Source organism: Phoenix dactylifera, chromosome 9, assembly GCF_051530095.1.
Source record: "Phoenix dactylifera cultivar Ajwa chromosome 9, Ajwa_hap1_PhDact_Kaust_v1.1, whole genome shotgun sequence".
Taxonomy (NCBI): Eukaryota; Viridiplantae; Streptophyta; class Magnoliopsida; order Arecales; family Arecaceae; genus Phoenix; species Phoenix dactylifera.
The window spans coordinates 2189582-2203914 of NC_143198.1; the positions used below are offsets into that span (position 1 = coordinate 2189582).

A 14333-nucleotide genomic window follows, 5' to 3' on the forward strand; every position below is an offset into this window, starting at 1 on the left:
ACAACCTGTGGTCAGAAGAAGGGGAGCTACTACAGGCACTTCGTGAGCTTGTGTTTTTTGATTTTATTGGGTATATTCGTACAAGCATTGTATGAATAACCGTCAACAAAAAAAAAGCCACTCCTGCTATCATTCTCCCCAAAGGTCAGGTCCCATCATGTAACAATATACATATATATATATATAGATATACATATATATATATACATACATACATACATACATGCATACATACATATATATACATATATATATATATACATATACATATATATATATACATATATATATATATATACATATATATATATATACATATATATATATATATACATATATATATATATAGATATATACATATATATATATATATATATATAGATATATAGACACGCACATATACATATATGTATATATATATACTTATACACATACATACATACATATGTGTGTGTGTATTCATATGTATATTAGGAACACAACCACCTCAACATAACATCAAGATCCACCACCATGGCTCCCAACTCTTTTCGCTAAAGAAGGAATCTCTATTGATAGAAGAACATGGCTAGAAATGACTAAGTATTCCAATTTTGTCATCCATATCTCTTTACTTCCACCTGCGTAAATAAAGCCGCACAGTCAGTCCAATCCGGTTGAGTTAGAGATGGGAGTTCTGATCCTCTGCTATCTTCCACTTGGACCACTTGGAGAAAGCTAGTACAAACCTGGTATTGTGTCTTTGTACTGTGTCTTTGTACTAGAACAGGATATTTGTGGCAACCCATGAAATGGACAGGGAATCAAAGTACCATGCACAATGTTTGCTATCAAATGGATCAAAACTAGATTTTGCGGTCAATAGGACATGCAATGTGCTTTCCAAGCTGTCTTCCAGTCATTAATCGCAACATTGCGGTCAGATCGATCGATGAACTGTATCATGATGCAGTGGTCCCAGTTGTACATGTGCAATATATATGATAGTAGCAGGTTAGTATGAAACAAATTGGAAAGATGCTCATGTACCCATCTCCACAAGAACTCACAGTTCATCCATCACTGTCCTTGCCAATTCAGTTGGGAACCAATTCCAAGGTGATGCCAGTTTTACAAGTTCCATGCAAGGCTTGCAGACAGTGAAGCCACTCCCCATGTTGCCCCAATAAAACTCTTAAATAACCCTAGAATCAGAAACTCTGGGTGAGTGGTCCATTGATGGCCTTCTCTTTCCCTGCAGCTACTGTTTCATAGAATGTGGTCCTGCATGCCCTCATCTCCCCCATTCAATGATACTCCCCGACCAACAAAGAACACAGCCTGTGCAACTGAAACAGACCTTTAAATATCCCTTGTATCATCAGCAGAGATTGCTATAAATATTATCTCTTCGCTTATTTAAATTTTCATGGATCGTCCACATAGCCATCGGACAGAACGCAGTGGGACCATCAGCACATGAACGGCGTTCGATTACATCAGAGCAGCCATAGGGGCCTTTATCACACTGTATGGCTTTCACATGCCGCCATAAAATCGAATGTGATGCATGAATGAATGCTACCACTATTATCAAACTGAATAGTCTCAAGAAGCAAATTTCTGTTTATAAGAACTATATATGATTTGCGCAGCCTGCAGATTGGTTGATTTTTTCCTATTCATGAATAAGTATTTGATCGCAGCATTTCAGAATTAGTCCATTCTTGCACACTAAGGTGTAGGTAAAGGCACCACAGCATGCAACAAGACTGCGTTAGTTGAAACTTGAAAGGCAAAAAATTCAGGCAAAACAATATTTGTATGAATATTAATCTCTATCTTAGCAATATATTGTATTAACAGTATTGTATAGATAGGTAGGATAAACTGAAACAAGCAAACATCTATGCAAGACAAATGTACATGCAGCCTGACTGATAACTCTTTTTCTTGAGGGAACTTATTAATGAAATATATATTAATTCATGGTGATTGTTGAAATATGTTTTAGTTATAGATTATACTGAGAATTAAAATAAGTGGGTGCAAAAGCTTAATAAACAGGCAGATGGTAAAGCACCATCAGTAGAGTTCATAACAAGCAGTACTGTCTGAGTAGAAGACTGGGTTCTTTGAGTTGCTGCATCAGGTGAATGGAGCATGATATGTAGATAAGAAAGCGGTCACAATGGACTGCAGTGCATTGCCAACATCAAGAATATAGCAGCTGTGGATCTCGAAGTAACTGGTCAAGCAGTGGACAGAGATAAATCCTGTCAGTTGGATGATTAGAAGATGGATCACTCTTCCTAGACTTCTGGTTCTTGCCTAGAAAGCATTACCCTCTATCTGTTATCATTGTGAGTTGGAAGTAGCAATAGAGAGAAGCAAGTTGTTATAAAGAGCTTTGCTTGCTCTGGTCCCAGCCAAAGACCTATCTAAGGAAGCATCCCTCTCATGAACACTAGTGCCTGGCTCTGCGTTCGCTGTGCTCTGATTCCTGGACTGTTTTGCTGTCATCATATATTCTGATACTAAATACATTTCCCTTCTTACAATGCAGTTTCATATTCCAAACCTTAATCGCTCATATACATGTTTTGAAGGAGACAAGATTCTTTGAATGTGAACTCATGCAGCCCATGAAACATTACAAATTAAGGCTGCTTCTTACAAGTGTGGGAGATTAGAAAAAGGAAAAGGTTTGCGCCCCACTCCACCTGCATCTCTTTTGGCGATGATAAGGTTCTGGTCCGTCTTCAGATTGGCCTGGGCAGGGCCGGGCTGGGCCTATATATCCACAATCACTTCTAATAATGTTGTAGGTCGTTTGAACTTGTAACAGAATATAAATAAAGACTTAGTTATCTTAATGCCAAGGTCTGGAAAACAGGGTGAGAGAGGCTGCAGTTAAATGCACAGTAGAGTTATTTAACTTTGGTACCGCAAAATGCAGTTCAAAATATTATTGTGATTGAGTTATATTGGGCTAGCATAAGAGAGCTCCACTTGACATCTTTAGCCCCATGGCCTCAGTTAACACTTGCAAGACTACCTACAAACTTTGTATAATTATACCACTTAAACTGCAACAACCATGCCACTGACTAAAGTACTTGTTTTAATTGACATATTGATAGCCCTTTCACACAAAAAAGCATCATTCTTTTACATTTCTTTTTTTTTTTCATACTTCAACTATATTAATCATTTTCAACTTTTGCTCATTTTATAAAATACAGCTTTAGGGTTTTGTGTGAAAATTTGGAAAAGTGCACTCAATCCGGATAAGCTAGTCATGTCTGAATTTGGATCTTGCTGAATTTAGCATTCACATAGAGTCAGTTGAAATTCAAGGTCTCAGGAATGTATTTCAAAAATTATTATTTGTAATGTTATTTCTCTCAGAAAAAATCATGTCTGAATTTGAATCTTGTTGAATTCAGCATTCACATGGAGTCAATTGGAATTCAAGGTCTCAGGAATGTATTTCAAAAATTATTATTTGTAATGTTATTTCTCTCAGAATTTTTCCTTTCTTCATTAAAACAACCTATGATTATGGAGCAATTGAATACATAAATGACTAGAATATTCATAATTGTAATATCATTTGCATGTTTATGAGTCTAACTGAGTTTAACCTAGTATATGATATTCATAACATTTGAATCAAACATCGGGTGATGACATATATGATTTTTGTATGAATACATAATGGACAAGCATTTGCAAATTATTTAACAAAAAAACTGTTATAATTGAACTCATGTATCAGGTCTCCAGAGTGATATCCATATTGGATCTAATTTTTTTCTGGAAGTTGAGTGGATCAGCAGGCTGTTAGCCTCCATTGCCACCCTACTTGTGGTTGGTACCCAGTAGACATTAGATTATACAAAGCAGGAAGCACATCAACAAATCAACAAAGTGAGAGAAAACAAGAAACAATGCCACTGCAGACATCAAAATTATATAAAATTAGCAATTAAAAGTCAATAAGACATCAAATATTTTATAAAATTAGCAATTAAAGTCAATAGATATCAAAATACTATAAGTTGCAGACATCAAGCTGCAAAATGTCACTTAGGTTGGTAAAACACTAGTTGGATGATAATTCCATTTCCTTGATTCCCATCATGCATCCACCAGCAGGCATCCTCATTACAGACATAAGCATTGATGTGAGCATCAGCTTGACACCCCTCTTCCACCAAAACAACACATACAACCGAAGCTACTTTATACTGCTCAAGTCTTGCTTTAACACCTTCCAAACTTTATTATGGTTTACAGGACGCAATCTATAAAATAAAATTAAGCTAGACAATCTGTTTCCGAAGATCATATTCAACAACCCAAAAAACTTCTTTTCTTAGGGTACATCTAAGGTACCTCTGAGGATATGATAAATGAAGGCATCTGCATTATTCAATTAGTAGCACTACAAACTATAACGCATGGTTGCAAGAATCTTTAATAAACATTGAGTTTCACTTCCTGCATGGATATGGAACAATTATAGGTGGTCCCAATGATAGAGTGGACTCACATAAAGCTCAACTCTTTGTGCAATAAAGTTCCCCATTTATTCATAAAACATTCCATAAAGGACCAGAAAGTCAAAGCATAGGTAAACTATTACCAAAGGCAAAAGCAAGAAAAGCCTAGTAGATGGTACTCAGTAGATTAGTAGTGAGAAGACCAGCTTGCAGCACTGTCAACCCTTGGCATGCCTGATTCCTTCTTAGTTTCAGCATCAATCTCATATGTAGCCCCGCACACCTGCCCTTAGCTGTCAACCCTTGGCATCAAGGTTCGTCATCTCGGTACTGGACCTCGTATCGGTGCCATACTAGCACAGTATCGATACGGTACAGTATGGAACTTTTTGGCATACCGAGTGTATGTATGCCACCTATACCGAGTGTCGGTACCGAACTGGTACTCGGTATGCCATCCGTACCGAGTGTCAGTACCGAAATGGTATGGTACGCCATATATATTTTCCGGTTCGGGCCAGCATAGCGTACCATGCTTGGCATGAACTTCACCTCACTCAAAAGATGTGCAAAACTCTGCAATCCCCTTGAGGTCGTGAAGAAGCAACTGGTTGAAACATCACAAAATTACTAAGGCCATATATGGAATAGGAAACAAAGCTCACTATGGGACTTGATAGCTTTATTATCTATAACTGTTTTCTGTATTATACCTTCTGGGAATGGTGCAAATGATTTTCCACAGATATTTTTTATGATATCCACATCCTCAAAAAGAACAACATGGTCTCCTGAATCAGTTCCCCAGTAAAAGGGAATGCTACCATAACATTGCTAATAATGTTAATAGGTGAGAACCAAGTGAAGCAAAAAAATTACGAAGGATGTGGACATTGCCTCTGAGGATCACTGACAAAGTTAAAATGAGTGAAACAGAGATTAAAAAAGGTTTTTTTTAATAAAAAAAAGGAGGAAAACATGAATTTTAAACATCAAATTGGCTATTGATTCCAGTTGAGGGAAAGCAAAATAATAATGAGACATAATAAGAATAAAAAGAACATGACAATCCCCATTCACCAACTGTTGGTACAAGGTTTACTACTTATTTGTCCTTTGTATCCATCATTCACTAACAACATATAATGGTGGACATTTGTTTGTAGTAATGTACATGTATCTTCAGAAATGGAAAACAGCTATATGAATTTTACAGAGAAATAGACTTCTGTACTTGAGTGCAGTGCACCCCTTGCATGATAAGAACTGCCTCTTATTCTCAATACCCCTAGAAACGACACAAGAAGAAAAGCCATCATACTAAGCATTAGCCAAGCAAGTTCAGTTTTTCCAAGATTAATAACTCAATTCTCAACAATTATATAGTGTTAGACATCCATAAAAGTTATGAATTTTCATACCACCCTTGATAATGCTCATAATGCAGATCAGCATAACACTAAAAATAAGCAATATCAGATTCCAAGACTACCCTAGAGGAATGAATTCCGATACTCAGCTCATAACTGATAATCCATAATCTTGATCATATTCAAAATACTAAATTTGAGCATCAGGCAAAAAACCATAAGATGTTTGACTTAGATGGTCATAGGTTGTGAACTCAAGCAACAAACAACTTGGATTAATTAAAGACCTGTACAAGGAAAATATCAAGAAATCATACCTGCTTCACTTGATGGTGCAAGACAGAACAACTAGCAACTGGTTAGGTAAACAATAACAAAAAATCGCAATGATGAGTCTTCCACTGCCATATGTATCTACTAGGTCAACACTTAAAACATATTGCCTGCCATTTGTTAGGTGGTAAAAAGCAGAACATCAAAACTAGGAAACTCAATAGATGTGCAGGATAGCAAGGCTTAATATTTAACCAGTACAATAAAGAACGGTTTGCCTTGCTAGTGTCACCTAATGAATTAATGGGGTAAAACTCCTCAGCTAAAGTATAGATAATATTGAGAAGCTAATTATCATGAAAAGTTCTCAGTTTTAGGGATGAAAGCTTAATTCTAAAGGAGGAGGTATTGAAAATTTAATTCGTAAAGTTTAAAATTACTGGGCTACCAAGCTGGCCTTGGTGTGAAATGGTCAATTCAAGTTAAATACCTTGTATGGGACAATCAATAGTTTCAAACCAAGTATTCTTGGTGGAAATAACATGCCACAAGCTTCAAGCCAATTAATCTCCTTCGAATGATGTGCAAAATTTGGTACTCCATCCATAGATGATCCACCTACCAACCTTAAATTTGCTATGTTTTGTTATTTTATGTTTGAATTGGATGCCATCTTTCTTAAATACTTCATTTAGACATAAATATACTGATCAAGAACATAACCAGATACCTGACACAACAACTTATACAATGGATGCAAATCTGCCATCTAATTATGAGAAGAACTGTGGCAACTTCGAGTCAAATTTCAGAGTAACCTACGTTATTAATATATAGCCAAAATAAGATAAATAAATAATATTAAGATAATGTTTCAACATAAAGAGGGATGATGCAGATAATATTTAAGTTTAAATGAAAAAAGTTTCATCCTACGTGCTTTTCGTATGCAATCAAGAGATTAAAAATAGCTCTTCATAACTTGAATCCTATGTAAAGCGATCGCATGGTAATTAGCAATGTCTACGAACCACTCATAACAGACGATCAACGTCGTTTTTTATCCAGTCCACAACCAATGTTTACAAAAAGTAGCGTCACACAATTAGTTCATAAAATCGACAGAATTATAGAATTTTAAAGCAAAAAATAGTTCAGATGGAGAGAGGCTGAAAACAACACTCCTTGATCAAGAATAACAAAAACTAATTACACAAACGTTACCCCAAAAAAAATCGCAAATACTAAAAATTATATATAAAAAAATTCTAGATTTTGCTTTCAACTTTCAGTGTACTCAAGAAACTGACATAGCTGACATGAAGACATTCATTCATAATTATTTCATGGTAGAAAAATAAGAAAAATTTGATCTTTGATCATTTCCAAGATTAAGCCTTAAGAAAGGTCCCTCCTTTATATCTCTCTCTCGATCTCTGTCTATATATTTCTTTTCTTTTTAATAATTACCTGGGGAGGAGGGGGTTCTGCTTCTCCACCATTTACGCCATGGAACCGGAAGAGCCGAGTCTTATGGTCACCGCCCCGTCGCGAGTGGCTACGAAGTGGTCCGCCAGGGAGGCCACTTCGCCGACGCCGGCCATTCTCCCCCGGCCCCGACTCCATGTTCCGCAGCCCCTCGGGGCTCTTCGCCACCGTCCGATCGAACACATTCAGCATCCTCCACCGTCGATCCGATGCACCCAAACTCCGAATCCTTCTCTCTCTGGAATTCTGATCTTACTGCGGAGTTCTGGAGGGGATATATAAACCGATCGGTTTGCGCTTGAAGGGAGGATGGATTTTACGAGGATCTGATTTCCAAATATACCCTTGCATTTGGACGGCATAATGCGGCTGCATCGGGGCGTTTGGGAGCGAAATAAATGGATAGTGGTAGGGGTAAGAGCGGAAAGAGAGCGGCAAGATTCTTTTTGGTATCTTAATGGCGTTATGAAAGAAAAAAAATACTTAATAGAAAGTTATGTTAGATTTAAATGAGGGCGATTAGTAGTACTATAAAAAGAAACGAATAATTGGAGACATTAGTGTTTTAGCAGGATTAAAAAAAGAAAAGAAAAAGAAAATACTTGTAGCCAATTGTCTATACAAAAGGAAAAAAAAATTGATCCACACAATGCTGCCATAATATCTCAGTATCCTGAACAATCTATACATGTATGTTGATTCTGAAAGTTATGTTAGATTTTATATCATCTCGCAAGTTTCCATATTTTATAAAACCTAAATGGTAGAATTCAATTATAAGAATATAGTAAATTATACCATTCTTATTGAAAACATGGTTTTTTTATACAGGCTCATAAACCAAAAGTTGGCTCATGCAATAATTTAAGCTTAGTATATAATTAGAAATACAATACAATCAAAGTTCCATGACGGACGGACGGCTCCCGTAGAAACAAGCCTATATATATTGGGTTATGATATCTCTTCTCATAATAATTGAAAATTTTCAAATACAGAAGAGAATGGGTTAGTCGTTTCTTATGGAAGAATTTAATATCGGCAATATAATTTAGCAATTAATTGGTATGCTTTTATTTTATGTACTACTGTTCTATGTATCATCATTATCGATCCCGATATTAAAGTTTTGCTTACAAGTTATGCATATCCTCTCGTACTATGTGACATAGCATATTTTTTATAGATATAATCTTTTTTGAGATTAGGAGGAACTAATCTCCATCTACCATCCTATGTCCGCTCACCTCTCAAGGTTGGATACTAGTAGTGAAGTGGTCTAACACCTGCAAGCCTATATTCTACACAATCATACAGAAGATAGAGATAACATGTTAGAAGTGTCCTACCATGCATTTTCAATATATTTTACATGGAGAGGCTCATTTGCAGACTGGTCAAGGAGAGCACGGACCACCCCCTGATTCGGGACATAGGCATGATGATGAGGGATAGGGAGGCCTTTCAGGCCAAGCATGTATTCAAAGAAGCCAATGGAACGGCCGATTGGGTGGCTGCCTACGCGGTTGACCACTCATGATACATCTTTTGGTCAGAAGAGGAGCAGCTGCCATTAACACTCCACGAGCTAGTGTATTTTGATTTTATTGGATGTATTCGTACACGCACGGCATGAAGAACCCGTCTAAGCAAAAAAAAAAAAAAAAGAAGAAGAAGAAGAAGAAGAAGAAGAAAGAAAGAAAGAAAGGAGGAGGAGAGTGCATCCAAGTCTCTAGATATATACATGCAAGGAGAGTGCTATTTGAAATTTTCTGAGGCATCGGGTTTATATACATGAAATTAGCAGCCTCCTAGTAGCACATGAGCAAGTAATTTGCACACGCACATTATTTAGACAAAGACATTATTTTTGAAATGTTTCTTATATCAAAGATATTTATAAAATGTTTTAGCATCAAGTTCTACTTGTTTTGAGTTAATTCAACTCAATGCCGCCGCCTGCTGTGAAAGTTCTCATATTTACATATAATATTACTTTTTACCTGCCAATAGTGAGTTCAAGATGGCTTGGGCTGCGAGAGCTGAATCCCAAATCGGGGTGGCTGCGAATGCACTATTGGTTCGACCAGTGACGGAGGGGGAGGTGCGAGAGGCTGTCTGGGCATTGGGCGAGGACAGGGCTCCGGGCCCAGATGGCTTCCCTCCTTTCTTTTTCCGGAGATATTGGAGTATCGTTCGGTTCGCAGTGGTAGAAGCGGTCCTGTGTTTCTTTAGTCGATCAGGTATGCCTGATGACTGGAAGGCCACTTTTGTCACGCTTATACCTAAGCGAACGGATGCGTCCGAGCCGAGCCATTTTAGACCGATCAGTTTGTGTACTACTTTATACAAAGTGGTGGCAAGAATACTGATGGATCGTATGAAGCCTTTTCTCTCCGGCATTATTTGTCAAGAGCAAGGTGCTTTTGTTGGAGGTAGGAGCATTTTCGATAACGTTATGGTGGCCCAAGAGATGATGTGGGATCTTCGACGGGCCCCGAAGCGTCGAAGCCTGATGGCTATCAAGCTGGATATGGAACGAGCTTATGATAGAATCAGGTGGAGTTTTCTTAGGCGAGCTTTGGAGAGTCTGGGTTTCCATGAGACCTGGATTGGTTGGGTCATGGGGTGTGTCCGGAGTCCGCGGTTCTCTATCTTGATCAACGGTTCTCCGTCCCCATTCTTTAGTTCTACTATGGGGCTTCGGCAGGGATGCCCGCTATCCCCGTACCTATTCATCATTTGTTCTGATGTTTTGTCTCGATTGCTGCGGGCTGCATGTGCCGCCGGAGAGTTGGAGGCTTACGTCCCAGCTCTAGGGGCCCAGCCGATATCCCATTTACTTTTTGCCGATGACTGCCTACTCCTGACGCGTGCCCGCGTAGCAGATGCCATGGCTATTAGGCGGGCTTTGGCCGCCTATTGCCATGCATCTGGTCAGAGAGTGAATGCCCAGAAATTCTCTATCTCCTTTAGCCCGAGTTCGCCACCCGGGGTTCGACGTGAGATTCGGAGGATTCTGGAGATGCCTGAGCAGGACGGGACTTGGGCATACCTGGGTGTTCCGATCACAGGTAGGAGACTGCGTGTATCTGAGTGCTCCGGGATGGTGCTACGGGTCCAGAGTAGGCTAGAGGGCTGGCGAGCAGCGTCTCTATCCATGATGGGTAGAGTTTTGCTGATCAGATCTGTTTTGGGCTCTATGCCTATCTATCTCATGACCAGCACGGTGGTGCCAAGATCCGTCCTCCTAAAGATTGAGCGACTGATTCGGGGCTTCTTATGGGGCTCGCTTGATGGGGGCCGTGGGGTGCACCTGGTGGCATGGGAGAGTATTTCCCTCTTAGGGAGGGTGGCCTTGGGGTGTTGTCTCTCCGGGAGAGACGAGAGCTGCTCCTCGCCCGGCATGCTTCCCGCTTCATCCTGGAGCCGCAGGGTTTCTGGAGCCGGATCATGACCGCCCGCTATGGGGGGATAGGCCAGGAGGGCGGGGTTCGAGGAGGGCGGGGATGTTCCTTTTTATGGCGTGAGATTGCGAGATATGTGCCCATGGTGTCGGACCACACTCGATGGCTGATAGGCGATGGCCGCAGCATCGATGTGTCCAGGGACTCATGGGTTGATGGCCTCCCCCTGTGCCGCTGGCCGACTACTGTTAGTGTTGAGGCAGGGGAGGGTTTACAGGTCTGTGATCTTATGACTCCCGGGGAGGCTGGATGGGACGAGATTCGATTAGCCCGCTTCTTCGGGGAGCATCTGGCGGAGCGGGTTCGCTCCCTCCCTCTGCCACAGAGCGGTGGACCAGATGTACGAGTGTGGAGTTCCTCGACCAGTCCCAGAGTCAGGATGAGCGTCCTTTCTCGTATTCTTAGGCGGGAGTACGAACCTGGTCCTGATTGTGCCTGGATCTGGCGATTGGGCCTCCTCCCGAGGGTTGCGCTGTTCCTCTGGAAGGTGGTCTGGGACCGTCTTCCAACGAGAGCAGTACTTGGTGGACGAGGCTTGAGGATCCCCCTGGACTGTGGGGTTTGCGGAGTGGCCGAGACGGTCGACCATGTCTTGTTTCGGTGCTCTAGGGCGAGGGACACTTGGCGTTTGGCAGGGGTCTCGCAGCCGGTATGGATCTGTAGGGACCAGTTCTTACAGGCCATGCGCCAGGCCTCGGAGTCCCCGGCGCTTCGTCAGGAGGTGACTCGAGTGAGCTGCACTGCCTACCAGATCTGGTTGGCCAGGAACGCTCGTATATTCAGTGAACGATGTATGTCGCCGAGATTTGTGGTCGAGAGTGCCCGCAGTCAGGCGGCAGAGATGTGTCATGCCTCCACCACTGGAGGGACCTTGACAGCTCGGGACATCTGGGGCCCCCACCATGCTTCGGCAGTATCTTACACGGTGTTTTTCACCTGGGAGCCCCCACCCCCGAGTTTCCTCAAGGTCAACTTTGACGGGTCAGTCCTGGATGGTGGCACGAGGGGAGGTGCGGGTTTCGTCATTCGGGACCCTTTCGCTAGGGTTGTAGCCGCTGGTGGCAGTCACTTATTTGATACCTCGGTTCCGAGCGCGGAGCTGAGCGCTGCCTGGGCTGGCCTTCGACATGCCCGATGCGTGTTACAGGCTAGGTCTATCACCCTAGAGGGTGATTCTGCCACCGTTATCAGTTGGATCCGAGAGGGTCCTAAGGGTGACGGTAGTGACCACCCTTTGCTTCGTGATATATGGACTATGGCGAGGGATGGAGGGGCCTTTCAGGCCAAGCATATCTACCGTGAAGCCAATGGGGCTGCGGATTGGGTGGCTGCATTTGTAGCTCGCCACTCCGGAGACACATTGTGGACTGGAGATGGGGAGTTGCCTTTGGCACTCCGAGGTATCCTATTTTCTGACTTTATTGGGTGTATCCGTACCCGACAGGTATGATCCACCCGTATTAGCAAAAAAAAAAAAAAAAGTGAGTTCAAGATTGCAATGGTTGAGAGTTGCGCAACTTACCACAAGAGTGTATTTCTGTAATTGCTCTATTTCCAATGTTGTGGAGGAGAAATACAGCAAGTATATTTTTTCATTTATTAATTTAATAGAATGAATTCAAGTAAGGCTACTCTTTTATATATATATATATATATATAGAAAAAAGAGCAAAGGAGAAAGTTTTGTTAAAATTAAGTGAGCATGGGATTGAATCCATGTTTAGAAGTATAGCAGGAGTTTTACCCCCTTGCATTGGAGTGATTATTAGTTGGACTATATCCACCGCTCAGCTAGTGGACTAGTCTCCACTAGTCTTAACTGTAGAGCAACACGCACACCATCCCATGATAACACGAAGCCAACATTACATTAGCTTCAAATCCATCTCAAATACAATAAAATAAATAGAAAATCAATTTTATTATCCAATAAATACAACCAATACTGATTAGAGTGTCTAAATCCAAATATGAAACCAAACTCATAATCTTTAATATTCTGAAAATCATTAACTATAAATTCATAATCTAATCGAAGAACTAAAGTAAACTTGCTTGCGCGAATTCCAAGCTTGAACCATCCATCATTCCTATAAACTATATTCGTCTGGAGAGAGAAAAATAAAAAAATAGAGGTATAAAAGAGTGCAAACTAGAAAAGAGCGCAATATGTGCGCTTCCGTGTACGTTGCTTCATGGTTGGGCTGGTCCACCAACTCAATGTTGGACCTGGTCCAACTAAAAATTACAGAGTATGGGGGGCATTGGCCCAGATACTGGGTGACGTCCGGTGCATCAGCATGAGCCTACAACTGATGCCGCGGTAAGCCAAATACGGTGCACCTAATAGAGGTGATACGTCTCTCCTGGCACAAATCCATACTGGCTGGGGAAAGCAGATATCAGCTTTATGTGAGGTATGCAATATGCTGAGGGCAAATAAATTACAGGTGCCCAAAAGGATGCATGGTTAATTATTTATTAAATAGCAAAGCTGGGAAGGAGAAAGTCATTGCTTGCATATGAATAAACATCGGGAACGATGAGTTCTCGCTACATGTGACATGATGCACCGCTATACTTCTGAGTTTTGCGTTCAATTACTTCAATGGAAGATCATTTTCTTATAAGCCCAGAAAAAGCACGTACAATTTGCTGAACGCGAATTTAAAATTTTTCATGCGAACTTTCTGATCGAAGTGACAACAATAAAAGCCACACATCAGCTATGCAATCTTAGTTCTGTGAGATTATAAGGCTAATCATAAATCCGGCAAAAATCTTGAGCAAACAAATTAACAAATTTCTCTGATTTTCAGAGCTGATATCCATTTCACTGGCCATTTACAAGCATAGGTTCTCCAGAACCCATCCTAATCCTGTTGATAAATGGAATTGGTTCACGAGACTTATGACTTGAAAATTGATCCTGACCACGTACTAGCACAACCTAATTTCAGGGCTGGTCGCCACAAACCAGCTTCTTTTGTTATTTTACCCTTTCAGGCTTTTTTCCCCCTTTTCTTCATGTTCCAGATACAATTGCTGTCAAACATGATAAATCAAGCTTCCAAGAAATTACTGGACTCGGATTCTTGCAACCAGTCATGAGCAAAGGGCTCCATATTCTAAAATGCTATAAGAATATTCATCTCTTGGGAGCCTATATCTTGGTGATACATCAAGTACTAGGCCAACAGATCTGTTACAATACACTTCAAGAGCTTACGTTAATTATGGCTTCAGGA

General features: G+C 40.7%; 1 protein-coding gene and 1 long non-coding RNA gene across 2 annotated transcripts; one reads left to right on the top strand and one right to left on the bottom strand.

The window, feature by feature from the left end:
• Positions 1–5539: 5539 nt before the first annotated feature.
• On the bottom strand, positions 5540–8272 carry LOC103704510 (uncharacterized). Its single transcript, XR_016396355.1, has 2 exons — positions 7601–8272; positions 5540–5775 (listed from the first exon to the last, which is right to left on the bottom strand). It is a non-coding gene; the product is annotated as an uncharacterized LOC103704510 (long non-coding RNA).
• A 2670-nt stretch (positions 8273–10942) lies between these two features.
• LOC149752773 (uncharacterized) lies at positions 10943–14196 on the top strand. The gene is made up of 2 exons (XM_089925380.1): positions 10943–11806; positions 14122–14196. Exons 1-2 carry the CDS (start codon positions 10943–10945, stop codon positions 14194–14196), a joined length of 939 nt encoding a protein of 312 aa, XP_089781506.1.
• Positions 14197–14333: the final 137 nt, after the last annotated feature.